At 35.9% G+C, this 24,056-nt stretch overlaps 1 protein-coding gene across 1 annotated transcript in view; it reads left to right on the top strand.

Annotated features, from left to right (window-relative positions):
* SECISBP2L (SECIS binding protein 2 like) overlaps positions 1-24,056 on the top strand; it is a 61,194-nt gene that overhangs the window by 8,387 nt on the left and 28,751 nt on the right. The window contains exons 3-14 of the mRNA XM_024748791.1: positions 1,348-1,672; positions 3,250-3,385; positions 7,890-8,119; positions 8,414-8,438; positions 8,779-8,894; positions 14,585-14,719; positions 16,182-16,262; positions 16,807-16,974; positions 17,116-17,257; positions 20,575-20,744; positions 21,511-21,643; positions 23,441-23,603. Of these exons, the coding sequence (XP_024604559.1) occupies positions 1,348-1,672; positions 3,250-3,385; positions 7,890-8,119; positions 8,414-8,438; positions 8,779-8,894; positions 14,585-14,719; positions 16,182-16,262; positions 16,807-16,974; positions 17,116-17,257; positions 20,575-20,744; positions 21,511-21,643; positions 23,441-23,603 (1,824 nt within the window). The remainder of the gene's footprint in view (positions 1-1,347; positions 1,673-3,249; positions 3,386-7,889; positions 8,120-8,413; positions 8,439-8,778; positions 8,895-14,584; positions 14,720-16,181; positions 16,263-16,806; positions 16,975-17,115; positions 17,258-20,574; positions 20,745-21,510; positions 21,644-23,440; positions 23,604-24,056) is intronic.

The raw sequence follows: 24,056 nt of genomic DNA, 5'->3' as shown, positions 1-24,056 counted from the left end.
TTGCTGTATAAAAGTACTTTCAGCCTCTTTCAAGTTATATCACACACAAAAAATTGTACTTCTCCAGCACTCTGGGGTAAATGGATGAGGGGTCTAGGCTCTAGCCTTTGCCCAGCCACCCCTGAGGGCTAAGGCAATCAATATTTCTACACGTCTATAACCATTGTGGCACACTAGTGTGCCCAGGCACATTCGTTGATAAATTCTGGTTGTATGAGATAACGGATCACTAAATTACTGTCTCAGATATTAAATATTCAAGTTAATAGTCTAAAACTCTTAATAGTTTTGGGCATTAGGCAAACAGTAGAAGCTAAAGGAGTCTTCTCAATTGAGTCGTTAACATTATATTAAAGATCTCTGACCTGTATTGGGTTATGTTTGAAGTGATTTGTAAACTAGATTAAAAATACTATTCTGCATTTGACAAAGTGGCCAAGTGTCCAGTATGATAAATTTAATTTTCCTTACCAAATAATCTTTGAGAATTCATGAGTAAGCCAGCCATCAGATTATTTGAAAATATTTTTAGAATTGTGGCAGGGAGTATTTTTCCCTTTTGCTTTGTCATGGAACAGTGAGGAAAAGCTCTGTACTCCAGCCCCCTATGACCCCTCATTTGTCAGCAGCAACTGTCTGCAAGGAGAATTGCTGAGACAGGAAGGACTGGTGCTTTATAGGAAGGGATTGCACTAGGAGAACTCTAATGCTGGAGATAGATGGTAGTGAACAAGCTTGCCTTTTTCTTCTCTTCTTTCCCTTGGACCTGGTGCCTGCTTCCATTGCCAAGGAGGGGAGCCAGGGAAAGAGCTGGACTTGGCCAGGTGGTTAGGGGAGTATGGTAGAGGAGTAGGAGGCTGTGGGCCTGAGCTAAAGAATGGGAGGTGGAAGAATCAAACACCCGTTGTAAAGATCACCTTACACAATGATCACCTTACCCTGCTTTTTGCAGAAGACTGTCACAGTTGTTACCATTGGATGGGAACTTTGGACTGCCTTTAGTGGCAGATTCAGCAACTAGGTGTTTTAACTTTTAAGCAGAAATACCTTGAGGAGGTTGAGGGGAGTGTTACAAATAAGAAAGGTCTGTACCAAAATTTTTAAATTTTGGAATGCAGTAAGCTATCAGGTTGAATTCCTTTTTACTGTCAATTAAATTGTTATTACATGTACATAAAAATCTCTAGTTATAGCAAGGAAATTTATAAAACGGTAATTTTATCTCTTTCAGAATTACTATGAGGCTACTATTTTTTCTTTTATTAAAATACGCTGAGATTTTGTTTTAGCATTACTTTTAGACATACATGTCAATAGATTTTTTTCTTTTTTGATTTGGTTTTACAGACAGTTTCCATTATATAACAATGATATACGATGGCAACAGCCTAATCCAAACCCTGCTGGACCATACCTTGCTTACCCCATTATATCTGCTCAGCCACCTGTTTCTACAGAGTATACATATTATCAGCTGATGCCAGCACCATGTGCCCAAGTTATGGGTTTCTATCATCCTTTTCCTGCACCTTACTCCAACACTTTTCAAGCTGCAAATACTGTCAATACTATAACTGCAGAATGCACTGAGCGTCCAAATCAGCTTGGACAGGTCTTCCCGTTATCTGGTCATCGAAACAGAAACAGTAATAGAGGACCAGTGGTACCAAAAGTAAGTGACTGAATTTGATTGGCTTTTGTGTTTGATGTTTCTCTTGTTAGTAATAGTATAAGTAATTTGCTACTTGTATTGATTAGCCTTTAATCCTGAATTTACCTTTTAAAAAACAGTCAATGGTGTAGCATTTATAAAATAATTTTTTTTCCATTACTTTTGGTCCTCATTCTTAAATGGTGATATGATTTACAGTCATCTTCCACTTCCTTCAGAGAGTTTACATAAGCATAATGCACAGATATTTCCAAAGTATTTTAATTTAGTGATAAAATTGCATAGTGACACCAGTTTTAATAAGTGATTAGTTTGGGTCCTTTGCTAGCAGTGTTGAGTGGCTAATGCACATCAAGACATTTCAGTCTTCAGAAATAAGCAGGAGATATTATGGAAAAGAACATTTGTCTCTTCAACTTCATTGTTTCTGTTCTGTCAATTTTTAGTAGGAATAGCACTTCGTTATTCAAGGGATGCTTTATTATGTGAATACAAGGTCTCCCAGGGCTAAAGAAAATTAAAGATAAATGTGGGAAATGACCTTTTATCAGCACCAGCCTTTGACTAAATTAAAAAAAAAAAGACACAAAGGCCTTGAAATCACAGGGAGGATTAAGGTTAATTCTAGGTGACTGTTTCTTAACTAAAAGGTTACTTTTCTATTGAGGCCATGATATCAAAGCACATAAGAAGAAAAACCATGTTTCTTTTCAGCACTTTTGAGCTAATAGAAGGCAGAGGGATTAGATGCATTTTATGACTTATTGTCAAGGAGTTGATGCTTTCCTAGATTCCATTAGCCTAGCCTCTTTGGTGAAAAGTCTTTGCTATCTTCTGGCATACTTTTAACAGATTAAAATACAAACAAGCAGCAGAAGTTGCTTTGAAAAGCATTTTAGACTTTGTTCATGGAAACATTCTGGATCAAGGGAAATCCTTTTGGGACCTCTGAGAATGAAAAGAAGACAATAGTATATAACTTTCAGAGTTTGAAGTAACATGATTTCTCAGAGTGCATTTCCAGCACTTGAATCTAAGAAGTTAAATTTGGAGTTGTATAAATTGCTATTAAGTGATGAATACCCATATTTTTTAAAATGAAGGAAAGGATCGGTTTTTTAATATTTTCTTTTTAAACTCTCAAACAGAAATTTCTTTTGTAATTCATTGCTAAAATTTCTCTTTTGGATAAGTTACCATCCTTTTTATTACCCTTTTAAATAAAAATTTGCAACCCCTAATTTGACATGATTATACTTTTATTGTTTATTAGATATTGATTGAGAAAACTAAAAATGCAAATGACAATTAAAATGAATTCATATTTTATTATAGTAATATTAATGGTTATTTGAAAGTAGTATATAAATGTGTGTATAATACATTATTTACCCTGTTATCATTGGCTGAAGATAATTTCATGAAATCCTAACACAGTAACCCTGTTTCCTCATGGGTTGGGAGTCACTAATTTGTAGCCTACATTTAAGTATCTTTTATAAAGGATGTGTATTTTATAATATTTAGTACATTGAATAAGATCTTAAGTTTTTTTTTTTTTTTTTAACTTCAATCAGCAACAGCTTTTACAACAGCACATAAAAAGCAAAAGGCCACTGGTGAAAAATGTAGCTACTCAGAAAGAGACAAATGCAGCAGGTCCTGATAACCGATCAAAAATTGTGCTACTGGTAGACGCTTCACAGCAAACTGGTAAGGCAAGATTTCTTACATATATACGTTATAGGTTTTAAAAAAAATTTATTTTATTGAGGGAATTCCCTGGTGGTCCAGTGGTTAGGGTTCCACGCTTCCACTTCAGGGGGCATGGGTTTGATTCCTGGTTGGGGATCCCGCATGCTACATGGCAAGGCCAAAAAAAAAAAAATTATATTATTGAAGTACAGTTGATTTACAGTGTTGTGTTAATTTCTGCTGTGCAGCAAAGTGATTCAGTTCTATATACATATACATCCTTTTTTGTTTTCTTTTCCATTATGGTTTATCACAGGATACTGAATATAGTTTCTTGTGCTGTACAGTAGGACCTTGTTGTTTATCCATTCTATATATAATTGCTTGCATCTGCTAATCCCAAACTCTCCCCATCCATCCCTCCTGCATCCCCCTTTCCCCTTGGCAACCACAAGTCTGTTCTCTATGTCTGTATACATCACTGATTTTCATCTGTTGTCATGCATCATTGACTTTATAATTGTGGACTCTACCACTTTTTTCTTTTTTGTATTTCGGCCATGCTGCAAAGCAAGCAGGATGGTTCCCCCACCAGGGATCGAACCCGGGCCTCCACAGTGAAAGCTCCAAATCCTAACCAGCAGACCACAAGGGAACTCCATGGACTCTACCACTTTTTAGGATTCTAGGCTTTCTTCCGTTTATCCTGCCACTTTGTGAAATTCTCTAGGAAGGATAAAACAGTCCATGTCCTTAATGTTCTTTCAACTTGCATGCTGGCTTATGTACAATTTTGGGCAGGATTTGATGTTTCCTTATCCCCTTATAGTAGTGGAGCAGTTCAGAAGTCAGAGATGGAATTTTGCAGACATTATAGAAATTTGAGGGACTCATTTTGGTAGAAATCAGAATTGTACGTGTTTTATAGCTAGATTAAAATCCTTTTTAAAACATCCTAACATCCTATAATATCTTTATAGACGAAGTTACCAAGTTTTCTGCACCGTATTTTAGCATAGATCTGAACCAGATGTATGAGTGATACCTATATCCTCAAATAAGTAAATATTTTGGACTAGTTGGATATCATTTTGTCAAAAGTGTTTTAGAGGACTGTATAAGCATTAAATTACAAAGCTTTATCCTGGTAATAGATAAGAATTAATAAATAGTCTTAAAATATTTTTGCTGTTTTCCAGTTTATATTGTGAAATTTCATTTTGTATCTCTGGTCTCAGCCTAATAGCTATAGAGTAGATGGCCGTCTTCTACTCTACATCCATTGTGATTAAAGAAATCCTTATTAATGATCCAAGGCTAGGAATTAGATCTGTTCAAAGGCATATTTGCTTTTTACCCCCTATAGTTTTCACAAAAATACCGTCTGGCTTAAAATGAATTAGGTGGCACATACATTCTTTCATTTGGACTGTACCTTTTCTGTTGGACGTCTATTCAGTTTCCTTTTACAATTGCTTAGGTCTGTTAGGAGCAAGAAAGGATTTGGGAATCAGTTAAAAAACAATCTTGCTGATAGTGCAGTCATTGTGTGATTTGTAGGGCATAAAGCGATGAGATTAACAGACTGACAAATGGTTGGCTATGGGAAAGAGTCACAAGGTAATATATGACAAAATTTTCTATGTTTTGGTTGTTCCTAGACATAGTGACCCATTTCTACATGCTTTGAACCCTGGAACTGCTTTAAAAATTTATCCTAACGTCTTTGGTTTGCTCATTAAGTGTCCACAAAGACAGCCTTCTGAAGCACAAGAATTAGAAAGTGAAAAGATGAAGATATAATTTGAGTAGAAGATTATACCTTCTATCAGTATTCTTATTCTTTAGTTTGTTTTTAAGTTATCAGGATTAATTGGTATCAACTACAGGTAGAATGAAAATTTTAAAGGAATTTGTAACAATTTTTTACTCTTGAACACAAGGTCATATTATTTAAGAGTTTAGTAACATGGCTAGATATAAGATAATATACAAAAATTAATTGCATTTCAGTGTGCTGCCAACAAACAAAATTTAAGAAAAGATATTATTTACAGTAGCAACAAAAATACAGTTTCTGGCATAAACCTGACAAAAGATAATAAGACATTGATGCAGAAAACTGTAACTATATTATAGGACATTTAAACAAATAAATAGCATGCTCATTCAGGACAATTTGATGTTGCAAATGGCATTTTTCCCCTAAGTTAGTCTATAGATTCAATGCAGTTCTAATCAAAATTCCTATGGTGGGCTTCCCTGCTGGTGCAGTGGTTAAGAATCTGCCTGCCAATGCAGGGGACACAGGTTCAAGCCCTGGTCCAGGAAGATCCCACATGCCACGGAGCAACTAAGCCCGTGTGCCACAACTACTGAGCCTACGCTGTAGAGCCCGCGAGCCGCAACTACTGAGCCCTCGCGCCGCAACTGCTGAAGCCCGTGCACCTAGGGCCCATGCTCTGCAATGAGAGAAGTCACTGCTGTGAGAAGCCCGTGCACTACAACGAAGAGTAGCCCTTGCTCACCACAACTAGAGAAAGCCTGCATACAACAACGAAGACCCAATGCAGCCAAAAATAAAATAAATAAAATATTAAAAAAAAAAAATTCCAGTGGGGATTTTTTTGGAACTTGACAAACTAATTCTAAAATAAAGGAGCGCACTGGCCAAGACATCCCTGGAAAATAACTTTTCCTCTAGATATCAAGACCTATTAAGCCATTTTATTTTTTATAGGCTTATACAAAAATACAGTATATAAAATTCAGTATGTGAAAATCAAACAGAACAGAGAGCCCAGAAACACATATAAGGAAAACGACAAAGATAGCATCACAGACCCCTAACATATACATCATGCAAATCTATTCCAGATGGATTAAGGGCTTAAATGGGAAAACCACATGTAGTAGAAAATACAGCAGATATCTTTATGATTGCATGGAGAGAACTATTTCTAAAATTAAGAATTTCTGTTTATCAAGCGTGAGTGAAAGAACAAGGCACAAATCTTGGAAAAGATTTTTACCATGCATGTAACTGACAAAGGGTTAGTGTGAGGGCATATAAAGAATTCATAGGAATCAATAAGAAAATGATCCCACCTTGTGCTCAGGGCCCCTGGAATGCAGTGCTGCCAAGGGGCTGAAACAGTTTGGTAGAGCTATAGGAATATTTGGACCCAGTTGTCCTACTCAGGTGAATGTATCCAAGTGGAATCTCCCCCTAGAAAGAAAAGGAACTGTTTGATTAAAGGTGTGTACACTGCAGCAGCACCAAAAAAAACCACTGAAAACTTCTCAATGTCCAGTAACGGGCAACAGGTCAAAAGAAGTCTCCAGGACATCCACTCAGTGGAATAATTTGGGGCCTTCATATATTATAATTAATGAAGAACATAATATTAAACAGTGCAACTCAAAAATTATATTGGTTCTGTATAAAAATTATATATGGAAAAAATTGTGTATGTGAAAAAAGGCTCGTGGAAAAAGGAATATTTGTGATAGGTTAGGAGATTGTAAGAGGTTTTTTAATGTCTTGTAATTACAATTTGTGAAATACAAAAATGAGAAACAGGCAACTTAGTAGAAAAATAGGCAGAAGTCAAACAAACCAAAAGTAAAATTAACAAGTATTTTACAGAAAGGAAAATGTGAGTGGCTAAAACCATGAGAAAAGATTCTCAATCTCATTATTAAGCAGAAAAATGCAAATTAAAACCCACGATGAGCCATCTTTTTATACCCAACAATTGGCAAAAATTATAGCCTAGAGGACAGTGTCAAGTATTTGGTGAATATGTGCATCAGTGGGGATATATATATATATTGATGTTAGAGTGTAAACTGTTTTAACCACCTTCGAAAATGATTTGGCATTACCAAGCGGGCCTAGTAGTAATAATCTTAGAGAAACTTCACGTGCACACACACACATTTATATGTCTGTATAAGAATGTTTACAGCAGTATTGTTCTTAATAGCAAAACCCCAAAACAACCCAGGTGTCCCATCAGTGGTACAAAGGATAAATGCATTTTGGTATATTCATACACAGACATTTTAGATTCCAGTGACCTTAATGAATTACAGCCACATGCATCAGAATCTCAAAACCTTGGTAAATCTAGTTTAAAAAGTGAAGGAATGGTAAACACAATTCAGAATAGTGGCGACCTCTGAGGGAGAAAGAGAATGCAGTGGTGGAGGAGGCATGCAGTGGACTTCAAAGGATTGGTGATGTTCTATTTCTTAAAATAGGTAATGGTGGTTTGTTTTAATTATTCTGTAATATTAATTATACAAATATTTTAGCTATACAAATATTCTCCTTTCATACTAAACACATAAACCAATTTCTCAGGAACAGCTTACCTTTTGATGATCTTTTCAAAAGTTTTCACCTGTTTTCTCTGCTTACAAAGTTAGGTATCTTTGTTTTCTTACAATTTTAATGATAACAAGAATTGATCAACTTGTCCTCAAAAAGAGTTGTCACACTTTCCTTGCCTTACAGATTTCCCATCAGACATCGCTAACAAATCTCTCTCAGAGAGCTCTGCCACGATGCTCTGGAAGGCCAAAGGCAGGAGGAGAAGAGCATCCCACCCTACTGCTGAATCCTCTAGTGAGCAGGGGGCTAGTGAAGCTGACATTGACAGTGATAGTGGCTACTGCAGTCCCAAACACAGCAACAACCAGCCTGCAGCTGGGGCTTTGAGAAATCCTGATTCTAGCACCATCAGTGTATGTGGCATTACTTTGATTTCCTCATCAGTCATCTGTGTCAGTATTATCTTTGTGTCCTCTGCTAAAGCTGAAGTATCTATTTTCATGAACAATTCCTATAATAATAGGATGGTTAAAAATGTATTTTGTATGTTTTATTATTAATATAAGAATACTCATTTATGCAGAAGTATTTTTTCTAAGATTATAATAAGCATGCTTCACACTAGACGGAATTATGAAATGTTTTGCAAGGTATATGGTGTTGACTCTTAAGCGGAAAATAATTGTCTTTTTTGTTTCTATTTTTAGCATGTGGAATCATCTATATGTGCAGGTACTTACTTTCTGCATAGTGTTTTTGCTATACTTTCTTCTTTGTCCATGTCCCAGCTTTGTTTTTAAGCATGAGGCTTGCTGATGCTGCAGAAAAATTAGAAATCTTCCAAGGAAATTCAAGTTAATTTGAAAGTATAGTTTTGTTGATGAAATTGAGAAAATTCCAGCTAGAGCTATTCTGAAAGATGACAACTTGTATTACTAAGAACTGGAATACCACTTAAAGTTTATGGAAAATTTTTCAGTATTACATTTATAGTGACTGAGTTTCAGTATGTGAAGTTAGGGGGCCCTTTAGGTTTTGACATCTTTATATTTTTAAATCTCATTTATTACAGGTGGTGTAAATTGGTCCAGTGTAACTTGCCAGGCAACTCAGAAAAAACCTTGGATGGAAAAAAATCAGACATTTTCTAGAGGTGGAAGGCAGGCTGAACAAAGAAATAATTCACAGGTAATTTGGATTAGGTTGGAGAAATTTGAGTAGTGTGAGATGCATTATTAAAATGGTATAGTGGTTTTGAAGGGCAGTGTCCTTAATTTTTGGTGATACATATTGTGATGATATCTGTAACTTTTAAATGGCTTAGCCAATAAAATTATTATTTAAATAATGAAACAAAATGGCAAGATGTTGAATGTAGGTGGGACGTATATTGTACCATTTTCTACTTTTCTATATTTAAGAAATATATTTGCATATTTTATAATTTTAAAAAAGAATACTCTCCAGTCCTACTTCATCTTTTGTGACTGTTTCTTATCCATATAAAAAATTTAAAGCATTTTAATACCTTAAATACTGATTCTTTGAACTTTAGGACTGTAGCCTGGTCCACGTGTCTTTAGTTGACTATAAACACCACAAGCCATACTCGGTGCTTGTTGCAGTACCATAGTGATGGCTGCCTCTGCCATAATGTGGCCAGATGGGGCAGCTTCCTGGTCTTGGGGAGCAAGACCTAGCTGCAGTACAGCAGAGCGAGTTATATACTGCTACGAACTTCCAATAATTGTCTTCCTGCGTTGGTTGTCTGTGATATCAGGGAGGTGTTGATTGGTCAGTATTTTTCCTTTTTAATTTTTAGATAGAGTTCCTGGATTCCTTAAATCTAGTTAAGGAATTAAAGTTACCATATGAATAGATCTTGATGAACTGAAGTAAGAGTAAGTTACCAATGGATTGAGGAAACCGAATACTTGCTGGTGTGCCTTTGCTTCCCTGAAATGAAGTACTTCAGATGTACCCTAATGTTAATTAGGCTGTTGGGAAAGCAAGTAGAATAATGCCCTCTTCCCTATGGTTATTGCGAAAATGAGTCATTGTTGTTTGTGGCAGGCTTGTGAGGCAGTCTAACTTTATTTGATTAAAAACAAAAGAGCTAAAACAAGACTTGTTCATATAGATTAGATAAACAAAATCTACGGAATGTTTGGTTAAGGACTGAAATTTTATATTGAAATCATAACTGCTAGACCTGCCAAGTTTGCAGTCTCATTATTGGTACTTTTGGTATCAGTAGCCCACTAGAGAGGAAATAATACTGATACAGAAAAACATTTTATCTCTGCCTCAAAACTGATGCGGAATGGTGAAAAAACACAAAACTTTCAATTATAGAAACGCATAAACGTTTGTTTATTTTGTCTCCCTTCATTCCAAAAGAACTGGAGCCAGATGTTGAACAATGTGTGTGTTTTCTTTTCTACTTCTGAGGCTTTGTTATACTTTTCTTAAGTGTGTAGCTTGATTTTTGATATGCAGAACCTTTTTTTTAAGTCAAAATATTTTCCCCCTTTGCAATTTCTGATTGTTTTTAGGCTTAAAAAGTCTTTTAGAAATCTAGTAAATATTCACTTGTAATTTCTGCTTCTTTTTTACAGGGTAATGTTTTCAAAACGTTTTTATCTGAGGTTTTTTTTTGATGCATGGTACAACATAATGAGGTCGATTTTCACAGTAAACCAGTTGTCTTAACATTGTAATCCATTATTTTTTCTGATTTGTGCTGCCCTTTTAGTCATTTGCTAATTTCTTATGTCTTGGGTCCTGTTTCTGGGCTTTTTTGTTCCATTTATCAGATTTTTGCACCTGTACCATGCTGCTTTAACTACTGTACAATGCAGTGATTTTTAATGATTTTACCAGTGTTTTAACATTTGAAACAGCAGATTTTTTCTGTACTGTGATGTGCCCTTAATTGTAAATGAGGGACAGAATGTAAAAACTTAAGTTTTTAAAAATGGCTTTATTTTGTGAATAGGTTGAAAAATAAAATATATGAAAAAGGTTATACAATGAACAATCTCATTTTTACCCTGTCTCCACTTGTCTTCTTCTCTTCCCTATATCTGTGTATTTTCCCAGAGTTTTTTTTTTTAAACAACTCCTAATGTTGTATGGATATATCCTTGTTAATTTCTGAAGTCCTGTCGTTGGACACTTGAATTGTTTGTAAACTACTGCTGTTAATAGATGTGCTGCAGTATTAATTAGAAATCTGTGTGTATAGCAGTAGAATAAATTCCTAGATAAGGTATTGCTGAGTGAAAAGATAAAGTCATTTCTGTTATTTGGTAAATAACACCAGATTGTACCATTTTGCATTCTCACCGATAATGTGGAGGGTGCTTATTTCCAAGTAGCCTCAGTAATCATGTGTTTTCAAGATTTTGGATTTGTGCCAGTGAGAGAGGAATAGTGTATTAAAGCAGTTGAGTATCTTTCCATATGTTTAAGGGCCGTTTGTACTTTTCTGTGAACTTGTCATACTCTGACCATTTTTTGTATCTTGATCTATTTCTCTGTTTTTGTACATTAAAAATTTTTTTTTAATTTAGAAATTTTTATTTTTCTTGGGCCGTGTGCCTTGTGGGAGTCTCGTTCCCTGACCAGGAATTGAAGACAAGCCCCCCGCAGTGGAAGTGTGAGTCCTAACCACTGGGCCGCCAGAGAATTCCCTGTTTTTGTACATTTTTAAATCAATTTGATCAAGCTCTTATCAAATATTTTTAATTTCTAGGAGCTGGTAGTCTGTAATATGAGTTGAAAATATTTTGCTAGATTTTCATTTTTGACTTTGCTTATTATTATTGCCATATACAAGTTTGTTTTAAATAGCATTAAGAAGTTTATTTTTATAAAGGATTTTGCCTGTTTTCCTCCAATGTGTTTATGCTCTTGTGTTTTTTTTACATTTAAATCTTTATTCCATTTAGAGTTTGTCTTGGTAGGTGTTGTGAGATATGGGTCCTATTTTGTATTTTTTAAGTGGCTACCTAAATCTCCCAGCACCATCTATTGACAAGTCCATTACTTCACCTATTTGAGATAACTACCTTTATCACCTATTAAATTTCCATATATATTGAAATCTGTTTCCAGATTTTCTGTTTTGTTCCATTGGTTTTTGAACTAATCTATCAACTTAGGGAGAATGGATTGCCTTTATGATATGGCATCTTTCTAGAAAAACAATGTCTTCCTGCTTTTTTTTTTTTTTTCTTTAATTTTTTGGCCGTGCAGTGCGTCATGCAGGATCTTAGTTCCCTGACCAGGGATCGAACCCAGGGCCCTTGCATTGGAAGCGAGGAGTCTTAACCACTGGACCGCCAGGGAAGTCCCCTGTCTTCTTATTTTTGAGTTACCTTTTTGTGTTCTTCAGAAGTATTGTATAATTTTCTGAAAATAAATTTGTACATATTCCTCATTTGTCAGTTCCTAGTATTTTTCTTTTTTGTTATGTAAGTGGAATATAAACACCTGAATCTTTAGATACTGATTTTGTGCTAGTCATTTAAGAATCTTAATATGTAGCTGTAGCTGTAGTTTCTGATTTGTTCCCTATGCTCACTTTCTAGCAACAAAACTCTTTTTTCTTAGAAGAATTTTTTTAAAAGGGGGGGTTATTAGTTCATTCCAGGAGGTAATGGAAATACTTGCATATTTGGTCCTCATGAACTTTGTTGGGACCATTAGCTTGGGGGTTTTAACTTAATCCTGGAACTTTATGTCTCCAAGTACAAGAATCAAGTTGCATTTATTTTTTTAAAAAATTGTTTTTATGTTTGTAACAACATTAATGCATATATACTAAGGCTGGTTTACAACAGGGCTTACATTTTTTTTTTTTTTTTGCGGTACGCGGGCCTCTCACCGCTGCGGCCTCTCCTGCCGCGGAGCACAGGCTCTGGACGCGCAGGCCCAGTGGCCATGGCCCACGGTCCCAGCCGCTCCGCAGCATGCGGGACCCTCCCGGACCGGGCCATGAACCCGTGTCCCCTGCCTCGGCAGGCGGACTCCCAACCACTGCGCCACCAGGGAAGCCCAGGGCTTACATTTTGATATAATTACAATGCTGTTTGGAGGGCAGGTTTACATTTACTTGTTCGTGATAGTGACTGTACAAAGAAATGAAGAGTTCTACTCATTATTCTCTTGCTTCTATTCATCCCAATATTGGGGCTTGATTATTGGTTTTCATTTCAGTGTTAATAATTTATGTGAATTCAGTTGTTTCTTTAGTACCTAGACATTGTAAATTGCTTTTGTTTTAGCATCCTTGTATAAGCTGCTTTTTATGAGCCAATTTAAAAAATACTTTATTATGAAAATTTTTAAACAGACCTTAAAGTTGAAGCAATTTTATAGAGACCATTCATATAGCTACTAGCTTGATGCTCTCGAAGATTTTACAGAAATTTGCTTCATCACATATGTATTCCTCTGTCTCTCTCTATCCATGTTCATGAGTTTATTTTAAAATGAGGTAAATATTTAAAACCACGGAACTGTTGGGTACCTGACAAATTATCAAGTTTCTTAACAGATGCTTATACGTTATAGGAAATAGCCCCATTGTGCGTATTCTAAGGAAGATTACATTTGCTATATGACTATCTTCTGGCCTATAGTTCTGCCATACAGCCTACTTCCCAACAGAGTATAAAAATTCTGTTTCTTAAAAAAAAAAAAAAAATTATGTTTCTTATCAGCAAGTCTTTTTAGACCAGTTGCTTAGCATGGGAATTGCTAGGTGCTTCTAGGTCTTTGTGTGCATATTTTTGATTTAATAATCCAAAGTCTGTACAACAGCACCTTCAGTCCAGGTCTGCTTCAAGTTCTGTATATTGTTAGAATTCTTGGGTAACTGGTAAAGAGGATCATACTTTTCACATCTTATCTAGGTGTCGTGGTTCAGAGGCATTTCATCTAAGTTGCATTAGGTACTTAAGAGAGGGAACTTGGTTGTCTTAAGATTCTTAAAGTGCTTAATCTGTTTTTTTCTTGCTTTTATGACAGTTGAACATTTTGCGAATGGGTCAATAGAATAATAATTTATGTGATTGAATGACAATTTTATTCTTTTAAACCTGTTTTCTTATAAACAAGATTTAAAATGTTTAATATTTCCTAGGAATTAAAAAACAATAAAACTACAGATATTAAAAGACCTACGATAGTTTTATAGAAAGGTAATACTCAGTTTCTCCCGATGGTAATAACATCTTGCAACTATAGTGCAGTATCACAACCCTGATATTGACATCAATATAGTCGATTCAAAACAGATCCATTACTGCAAGGATCCCTCATGTTGCCCTTTTATAGCCAAACTCCCCCTTCCCTTCCCCACCAGCCTCTCCTTAACCCCTAGAATCCACTTATCTGTTCCCCCTTTTTATGGTTTTGTCATTTCAAGAATGTTGTATAAATGAACTCATACAGTCTTTTCAGGATTGGCTTTTTTTCACTTGCATCGTTCTCTGAAGATTCATACAGATTATTGGGTATTTCGGTAGTTTGTTCCTTTTCGTGACTGACTGCTGTTTTATAGGATGCATATACTACAGTGAGTTTCCTCTCCCAATGAAGGATATCTGGGTTTCCAGTTTTTGGCGTTACAAATAAAGTTGATATAAATGTTCATGCACAAGGGAAAAAAGTAACATGCACTAATTATCACATTTTTGTATTTTCATTATAATGACCTTATTTGTCAAAAGTTTTAACCTTTTGTAATAAGTTATGCACTTTATGAAAATTCATTGTGCTGTATACTTTGGGGTACATTTCTGTATGTTATACTTCAATAAAACATTTTATTTAAAAGTAACATTTCCCCCCCACCGGGGTTTATTTAGGTTGGATTCAGATGCCGAGGACATAGTACTTCCTCAGAAAGAAGACAGAATTTGCAAAAGAGACAAGATAATAAGCAGTTAAACCCCAGTCAATGTCATAGAGGCGACCCAAATTCCGAGTCTTTATATTTTGAGGTATTGTTTCAAACTGTATATTGTTATAGTACAATTATTGCCATTAAGAAATTAATTTTTCTTACATTATGATAAGTACTTTTTATGTCTTAACATGTGACTGCAAGTAGATTGTAAGTTACTTAGATGTATTTGTCTTGTCATTTTTATCTTGGTTATATATAGTTAGTCTAACATTAACTTTATTAATGTTTATTTTCATAAATTTTTGTCATGAGTATTCATTTTGAGGTAACATATGGAGGTAGAACTTAGTTTTATGTGGACTTCACCTAGTTTGAAACTTTCTTCCTAACTTTTATTATGTTTGTTGAATCTATTTGTTAAGTTTTCAGATTTAAAAACTTCAGTCTAGTCAATTTGTGCTGCTAGCCAGGGGAGTCTTGAAGAAGGAAGATAAAAGGCTATTTTACTTTTTCTAATAGGCAGACAGTTTATATTCTAATTGCAATGTTTCTATTATTCATCTAACTGGTGCTCATTGGAGGCCTGTTGTATGTTTAAAGTAAGGTGCTCTGCATGATACATTAAGGTGAATAAACACACTGCCCTTAGGGAGGTTGCTGTGTAATAGAGGAATGTAGACATGTACACACCTGATACTTCTTGGGTGTGGTTGAAGTTGAAAGGAGAAATAAGTCCCTTTGGGTTTGAGGCAGGATAGGGATAACATTTGGAATAGGTATTAAAGAATGAGTAGAATTTGATTGTGTCAGGATGGTGAACAAACATCCCAGGTAACTCATTTTTCTTACATAGTTTCTATAAAATGAGTTAATAGATGGAGTTTAAATATGCTTGAGGCCAGAGGCTTCAGATGAATAATATGTTAGATAAGCTTAGTAATTGAGCTAAAGGACTTGAGGCTTCAGCTCAAGTAGTGTATCAAGAACAGTACATGTGGCAGATTTTTTATTTGCACTTAATCATATGATTGGTTCCATACTTATATTTAGTTAAAAATAATAGATATAAATTTCAGTGTAAAGGAGGATATTGGTTAAGAAATTACTTTGAATAGGGAATTTATTTTTATTTTTTAACTTTTAACGTTATTGACTGGTGTATGTAGTAATGGGACAGGGAATATATTAATGAAATTCATACTAAGCCATTTGTTTAAAATCTTCTCAAAATTATGTGAAATGTGATAAAATCCTTTTTGAATTTCTTTTTATTTACTTACCCACCTTAGGTTAGAATTATTAATAAAAATGGAATAGTAGATGCAGAAATCTAAAGGATGGACACGTGTGGATGTATCCCCATCCTTGAATAATTAAATTAGCTATGTTTTAGCATGTGAGAAATGAGATTTCCTTTTTAAGACTTTTAAATAGTTTAATATTGAGTTAAAAAATTACTTCCCTGTCATTTCATTACTCTTAAGCATTATAAATGTTGTTCTTAAGAGTTTATTGCTTTGAACTCTGTTTTTACTTAAAATGTGGAACTATTTCAGGATGAAGATGGATTTCGAGAACTAAATGAGAATGGAAGTGCTAAAGATGAGAATATTCAACAGAAACTTTCTTCAAAAGTAGTAAGTGACTCTTTTAAAAAAGATAAGCAAAATATTTGAACATCTTTTGAGCTATGGCAATGTTGAAAAGAAATATTCCAGCTAAGTATGAAGACTTGTAGGGCAGCGTGGCGTAGAAGAAGCACTGTATTTAGTACTGATCTTTAGTATTTCTTCTCAGCATAGCCGGAACAGAGACACTGTCCTTCGAAATCCATAGTTCCATTACAGACAAGGAAATACCATTAATTAAATGACATCATAAACCATACAGTCCATGCTAAAATTTCCCCAGTTGTTGCAAAACTTTACCTTGGAGTTATTTTGTTTTCAGTCCAGGATCCAGTCAATTATCACCTATTGCATTTTGCTGTTTTGTCTCTTATTATTTTCCAGTCTCCCTGTCTAGAATGATCCCACCATCTCACTCTGTTCTTTATGTAATTGAATCTTCTGAAGAGTCTAGTCCAGTTATACTGTAGAACATCTCACATTCTAGATTGTCTTTCCTTATGATTAGACTTTTATGGAATCACTAACAAATATTTTTCTCTGGTTATCGTAGTTGGATGATTTACCTGAGAACTCACCAATCAATATAGTTCAGACACCAATTCCCATTACAACCTCAGTTCCTAAACGTGCAAAAAGTCAAAAGAAGAAAGCTTTAGCAGCAGCCCTTGCCACAGCTCAAGAATATTCAGAAATAAGTATGGAGCAAAAAAAACTACAGGTATGTATTCATTTTTATGAACAAATACGATAGTTTATTTGGTAGGTTTTGGGGGATGGATGGAAGACTGACAAATATAATTATCTTAAATTGTCACATTTTCATACTAAAATGAAAAATGTTTTCATGTTTACCTTGCAGGAAGCTTTATCAAAGGCAGCTGGGAAAAAGAATAAAACACCTGTACAACTAGATTTGGGGGACATGTTAGCAGCTCTGGAAAAACAACAACAAGCCATGAAAGCACGGCAAATTACTAATACCAGACCTCTGTCATATACAGGTGATACCATTAATCCTGGCAATGTGCTATTTGGCTTTGGTAATGTATTTTGGAAACTGTTAATCTAAATTATATATACCTACAAAAATCCAGAGTCTGATTACTCAGCAGCTTCTCTCCTGCCACTAGTAGCCTCCTAACTATTACCTACCTTTCATTCCCCCTAACCCCCAGTCTGTCTTAAAAGGAGCACTCTTTTTCAGATATAAGTTCAAAATCCTCTAGTAGCTCGTCATCTCACTTGGAGCGAAGCCAGGGTCCTAAGTCATATCTTAGCTGGTCCTGTTACCTTTCTGCCCTCATCACCATTCTCCCCGGCACTCACTGCTCTAAGCCACGTTAGCCCCCTTGCTGTTCCACAGACACATCCAACATGCTCCAAGCTCAGTGTCCTTGTGCTTGCTCTTTCCTTTACCTGGAACTCTCTTCCCTCAGGCATCAGTATAGTTTGTTCCATCAGGTCCTCCAGGTCTCTGTTCAAATGTCGGTTGGTATATGTTATGAACCAACCAAATTTTTCTCTTCTTCAAAGGTGTCAGTAAGAATCACAAGTAATTTGGCTCTATAACTGTTAAATTATCCAATTTAAAACCCAATGGAAAACATAGGAGTGTTAATCAGATTTTGTGTGTATGTGTGAGAGAGAGAGAGAGAAAGGGAGACAGGGAGGGAGAGAGAGGGAGAGAAGTGGGGGCAGGGAGGGCGAGGAGGGGAGGGAGGGAGAGAGAAAATGAGCTGGCTTTCTGCTGAAACAATAATTTATATTTTAACAAACCTCGTCAGAGTTACAGCTCAGCACCTTTGACATGCTCCCTCATTTCTTTTCATAGTCTTTGTTTTTAGAGGATGAGGAATAAGATAAAGGAAAGGGAAAGGCACCAACAAAAAGCACTGATGTTGAGGGGAAGAAAGGAATTTTCTCTTTCCTCGGTTCCTATGTAAAGGGTCTACTGCTTTTAAACAAAAATATAAGTAACAGTTTATAACTTTAATCGTGTGTGCAAAATGTTTAAACCTATAGCTAGTTACCATCCGGTATGAACCTTAGCTTTGAGTAACTGTTAGTAAAAGTAATATTGAGTGCATACTGAGCTTTAGAGTTGCATGCTGTTGAGATCAGGGATGTGGCAGTAACATCTCACTAAGAGTAAAGGACTCTAGGGAATGAAACTGAGTTAGTGTTCCAGAGGCAGTGTGGTCTAGTGGCTGCATGCGGGGGCTTTGGAGTTGAGCTGCGTCTTGAATCCTGTTCTTCCATGTTTTTCCTTGGCAAGTTATTTAATCTTCCTGTGCTTCACTTTCCTTACATTAAAATGGAGATAATACAGTACCTGCTTCTGGATTGTTTTGAGGATTGAATGAGATGATACATGTAAAGTGCTTAGAAGAGCGTCTGGGTTATAATCATTCAATAAAGTTTAGCCAGTTATTTTGGGAAAGAGATTGTTAGCCTGTGATAACTTCAAGTGGCTTATTATTACAACTTTGGTTTGTTTAGCACATTAATATATACAGATGTAAGTATCTACATGCAAAGTGTGGTGTCAAGAACTGTGGAATCACAGATAGGATTAAGATACACCTGTGGTCAAGGAGTTTATAATCTAGTCTGAGAGAAAGACATACCCACATAACTAATAAAAAGCAGTGCCTTAGGAAAGATACCAGCAAAGTTTTATGAACTTATAGAAGAAAGAGTGATTTATGTCAACAGGGATGTATGTTACAAATGCCTTCATATATGATAGCATTTGGACTGGGCTTTAAAGGGGGAGTAAGATTCTTGACAGATGGAAGTGAGATTAATCTCTAATCTATCACCAGTGTTTAAATTGGGAAGTGTTGATTACAACGAAATCAGCTTTCTTGGGAAGTCCAAAAGAAGGACGGGACTATGGCAGAGATGTAAAAGGATTTTAATGAATTAATAGGGTTTTTTAATTGGTGGAATGTGGAAACAGGTCAAAGATGACTCCAAACTCTCTGACTTGGAGGACTGTGGTGGGGGTTAGGTATATGACGATATCCAACAGGATAAGGATCACGGAAGAAGAATTTTCTTGGGAAGAACAGACTCTGGCCCTGTTGTATTTGAAATGCTGGTTAGGGAGGTCCTGGTGGTTCCTATTTAACTTATAGTTAGGTATGTGCAGTTCAGGTTAGAAGTCAGTGAATTTCAAATAGAGATGATTGTTGTAGCTGTGGAAATATATAAGATTGTCAGGGGAAAGAAAAATTAGGAAAAAGATGTTCAGGGATAAAGCCTTGTAGAATGCTCAGAGTTAAAAGACAGAAGGAAGAAGAACCAGAAAAACAGGTTTGAGAAAGAGTGAGAAAAATGGAACGTAATGTCACAAAAGGTGAGGATAGAATTTTGAGGAAGAGGATGTGGTCTTTGGTAACAAATGCTGCTTTGCTCTAGAATAGAGCAAAGAATCAGAGTTAGATTTGGCAGTTGCAAGGTTTTATGTGATCTTGGCAATAGCAGTTTCAAGAGAGTGGGTAGGGCGGAGGCCAGATTATAATGATTTGGGAAGTAATGAGGAAGAAAGGGGAGTGATGGTATCTTAGAAGCCAGTTAGGGGAGAGGTTTTGTTAGTTTGCCTGTTTTTTCTTCCTTTTATATAGAGGAGAATTTTAACTTCTTTTGGGGAGTTAGGTAAAAGAGTCAGGGGTCAAGTCAAGGAGGAACTCGAAAGATGCAAGGGGAAAGTAATAGAGCAAAATCCTTGAGGAATTAATCCTGAGATGGGATTATGAGAAGAGGTGGTTGGTAAGCCTTCGGTGGGAGTAAGGATGCCTGCTGCCTCCTCTCAGGTGGCTTAGAAGTTTATATTGGAAAGCATCTTCTCAGGGAAGTAGCAGGAAAGCTTTTCTGCTAGAGTGAGAGAGTTGAGATTAGAGGCTAGGTCTGCTGAAGGTTGGGTGGTATCCACGGGAGAATGAGGGTAACAATCAATCAGGCATAAAAGAATTGCTGAATAGTACTGACAGTGCAGCCAAGAGGGGAAAATCCTCATTCTTTACTGACAGGCTGAAATGAGGAGAGGAGTGATAAACTACTTATCTTATGTAAGGGTCATTGTTAGATTCATTAGGAATAAGGAGAGGTACAGAGTTTTGAAATTGCAGAGGTAGAATGGTTCTTTGGAGCTGTATCTGAGGGATACTGCACGGCCATATACTGTTCCTGCTGTTGTGATGTCTGTTTTCCCCAAGAAGAGGATGTTGTTGTTCTTATAGGCTTATTATTAGAAATTTTGAAAATATGTGGAGTTGGCCATAATAGTAAAACTAATGTTCTTGTTTGTTTTTAGTGGTCACTGCAGCTTCTTTTCACACTAAAGACTCTACTAACAGAAAACCCTTAACCAAAGGTCAGCCCTGTTTGACATCCTTTAATTCTTTGGACATTACTTCCTCTAAAGCGAAAAAAGGAAAAGAAAAGGAAATTGCAAAACTAAAACGGCCCACAGCACTTAAAAAGGTAAAACAAAACCTGGGGATATTTATTTTACAGTATAAAAAAGGGTTTAAATCGTTTTGCAAAAGTAGTTGTGGCGTTTTGGCCAACTGATTATTGTGAAAAGTTCTTAGACATGCATCTTTATGATGACTAGTTAATTTAAGGTTGGGGATCTCAGCATCATGACTATCTTTCTGTGTTGACCAAGGCCCTGGGGAATGAGTTCTGTCTATAAGTTTAAAAGAAAAAGTTAAACATTTAGGTATCCAAAAACTTGAGACCCTAGGTATCAGAAGCCTGGGATTCTAGTACTAACTTCAGTACTTATTGTGTAGTTTTAGCAAACCTTTCTTATCCTCATCTTCTTTATAAGTTGGGTATAATATCTGCTCTGTTTAACTCAGTACTCTTATTAGGAGGAGTGAATGAGATGATCTGTGACCAAATAAATCTAACGTAACTATGTGACCTGGTTTCCAAAGGTTTTATTTTATCCATTTTGGGGGAAACCCTAGTTTGTCTACTAGGATTTAAAGAATGAAGCAGATGTGGTTTGATAGCCGTAGTATTATACTGCCTTCCTTTATTTTGGATATAGTACTTCCTTCAACTGCAGTGCCTAAAATTACATTCGCCTTTTTGCCAGTCAGTTTCTACATAGCCAGCCAAAATCCTTACCTCCGTTTTTTAAGTGAACACTACTCTTCCTGTGTAATAGTGACCATTTTAATCATTCAGTACAGACTTAAAGAGTAATTAGTAATTAAAGACTGGTAATGACTTTTAGGTTATTTTGAAAGAAAGAGAGGAAAAGAAGGGCCATTTAACTGTGGACCACAGTCTTTTGGGATCTGAGGAACCAATAGAAATGCACTTAGATTTTATTGATGATTTGCCGCAGGAGATTGTTTCCCAAGAAGGTAAGATCACCTCTTTCCCCCTTCTTCTTATAAAATGATCCGAAGTATTTTAAGTAGTAGGTAAGAACATATCACTAGTTGATCTCCTAAATATGCTCCATATTTTATCTAAATTTTTTAATCTTTGAGAGTGGTTTCTTTTGGAGATGCTTCTGTAGAGAGATATTTAAAGGGCAGGGAGGCAGGTGTTACATAGTAGGTCTATGGCATTTTTGAAGCTTAAATCCTGAATTTGTTGTAAACCCTCATAATTATGATCTTACTAATGCATCCTCTGTAACTGTCACAGTTCCTTTCATCTTGCCTTCTTTTATATCTAGAACACAATTGACTTTCTTTGCAGGACTACAGTTGACCCTTGAACAACGCAGGTTTGAACTGCACAGGTACACTTGTACACAGATGTTCTTCACTAATAAATACTGCAGTACTACTCAGCCATGATTGGTTGAATCCACAGATAGTGGAGGAACTATGATACAGAGGGCGGACTATAAATTATATGAGGTTTAAATCCCCATATTGTACAAGGGTCACCTGTATATTTTATTGAATTGCTTTTGTTGATTTTCTTCCTTGCTTTTGTGAAATTAATACATATGCCACAATGAGTAGAGAATTGCAAAGCTTGTTGTAGTGTAGAGTCCAGTTGGTCAGTAAGATTCAGTCCCATACAATGGGTAGCCAGCACATGATTTCAGATGGGACCTCAGCAAAACTGCAGATGCCTTCTAAAATTTATACTACTGCGGAAGAAAGATTTTAAGAGAAACCTGACTAGGTCCCTGTTTCTCCTGGTATTTATTCTTCAACTTTTGGCAAAACATTTAAATCTTGGCAAAACATTAAATAGATTTAGTAGCAGTGTTCCCTTGTGTTTAGAAAATAAGTTTACTTCTTCTAAGAATTGTTCCAAGATGTTTGGTTAGGGTTCCCCTTTACTCTCAATTAAGTATCATTGCCTTTGTATTTAGGTGTATCTGTTTATGCATTCCTTCAACAAGTGTGTGTTGAACATCCATCATATGTACTTCAGTAAGTGGGGTAGGGATGGGAAGGTCAGGAAATGTCATAAAGATATATAGTGGACTGGCCCTGTTACAAAAAGTTTACAATCCAGTAGAGAGATAAGATATATGTGTAACTTTGCAGATTAATGGACTGGACAAATACTAACTCATTTCCTGAGTTTTAGAGCGCTTTAGAAAAGAAGCAGTAACTAAAGGTGGCAGTTGAGTCAAGAGGTGGCATCTGCAAACGTGGCTGCCTGAGCACAGGAGCAAACACCAAATGAAAGAGAAACTGGGGTGGTGCCTGGAGAACTGGGAGTGGTGTGGAGAGAATGAGTGAGGTAGAATTCATCATTGCCAGCAGCAATGGGAATTTTTAGACAGTTAAAAAAAATTATTTCTAAGAAATAGGTGGAAAAATACAGATGAAGGAGATGGGTAATATGATCTGGAAGGAGTGCAGAAGCGGATACGTCTTTTGTTCTTCAATTTAGATCCCCTGGGAATACATGTTTTAGATAACTTGGCCTTCTTGCATCTCTTCTGTGGAGACTTGTAGGCTATGCTTGATGTTTTTCAGAGTATATTTTAAGACATAATAGGAAAATTTGATTTTTGTAGTATATGAGAAATGTTTGTGATACGAACAATGCCCAACTTGGTAGCTTCTGGAGAATTTGGAAGTGATAACAAAAGGTAACTGCTATTCTAAATTATGTTGAAGAGTATAGAGCTTTTCAACATTCAGAATTTCTAAATTCTTTCCCCTCACCCCACGTCTCCACAGATGCTGGACTGAGCATGCCCAGTGATGCATCCCTCTCTCCAGCAAGTCAGAACTCTCCGTACTGTATGACACCTGTGTCACAAGGCTCTCCGGCTAGTTCTGGGATAGGCAGTCCAATGGCATCTTCGACAATAACCAAAATCCACAGCAAAAGATTTAGAGAGTAAGTTTTAGTCTCATTATTGAGGTTGAATAGCTTAGGTATCTTGACTGTAGTTCTGAATATAATATTGTCATTCTTTCTTAGTGGGTTGAACAGATAGAATACCAAAGATCTTTAAGTTCTGTCAGATTTTGTTTAACACCGGGTTTTATTATATGGAAAGTATTTGCCTTCCGTCAGCTGTCAGTGTTCATGTAAAAGTGATTTGACAGTAAATACATTCTTTTTATATCAGCTAGTGTTTATACCCATGAAATTTTACCTCTTACAGCTTATGTATTATATAAAATGTCATACTGTGACATTTTTCCTCTCCAAATGCTTTTGCTTTTTTGTTTATATTATTGGCCCTTCAAAAAAAACCTCTCTAACCAATTAATAACAAGTTTCTAAGATCCTCCTACGTGTAGTGAACCTGTTACATAAACCTATTTGTTTTTTTTTTTTTTTTTA

Source organism: Neophocaena asiaeorientalis, unplaced genomic scaffold, assembly GCF_003031525.2.
Source record: "Neophocaena asiaeorientalis asiaeorientalis breed wild unplaced genomic scaffold, Neophocaena_asiaeorientalis_V1.1 scaffold298, whole genome shotgun sequence".
Classification (NCBI taxonomy): domain Eukaryota; kingdom Metazoa; phylum Chordata; class Mammalia; order Artiodactyla; family Phocoenidae; genus Neophocaena; species Neophocaena asiaeorientalis.
Note: the sequence above shows the minus strand (reverse complement) of the source record. Positions and strands in the feature narration are given on the sequence as shown.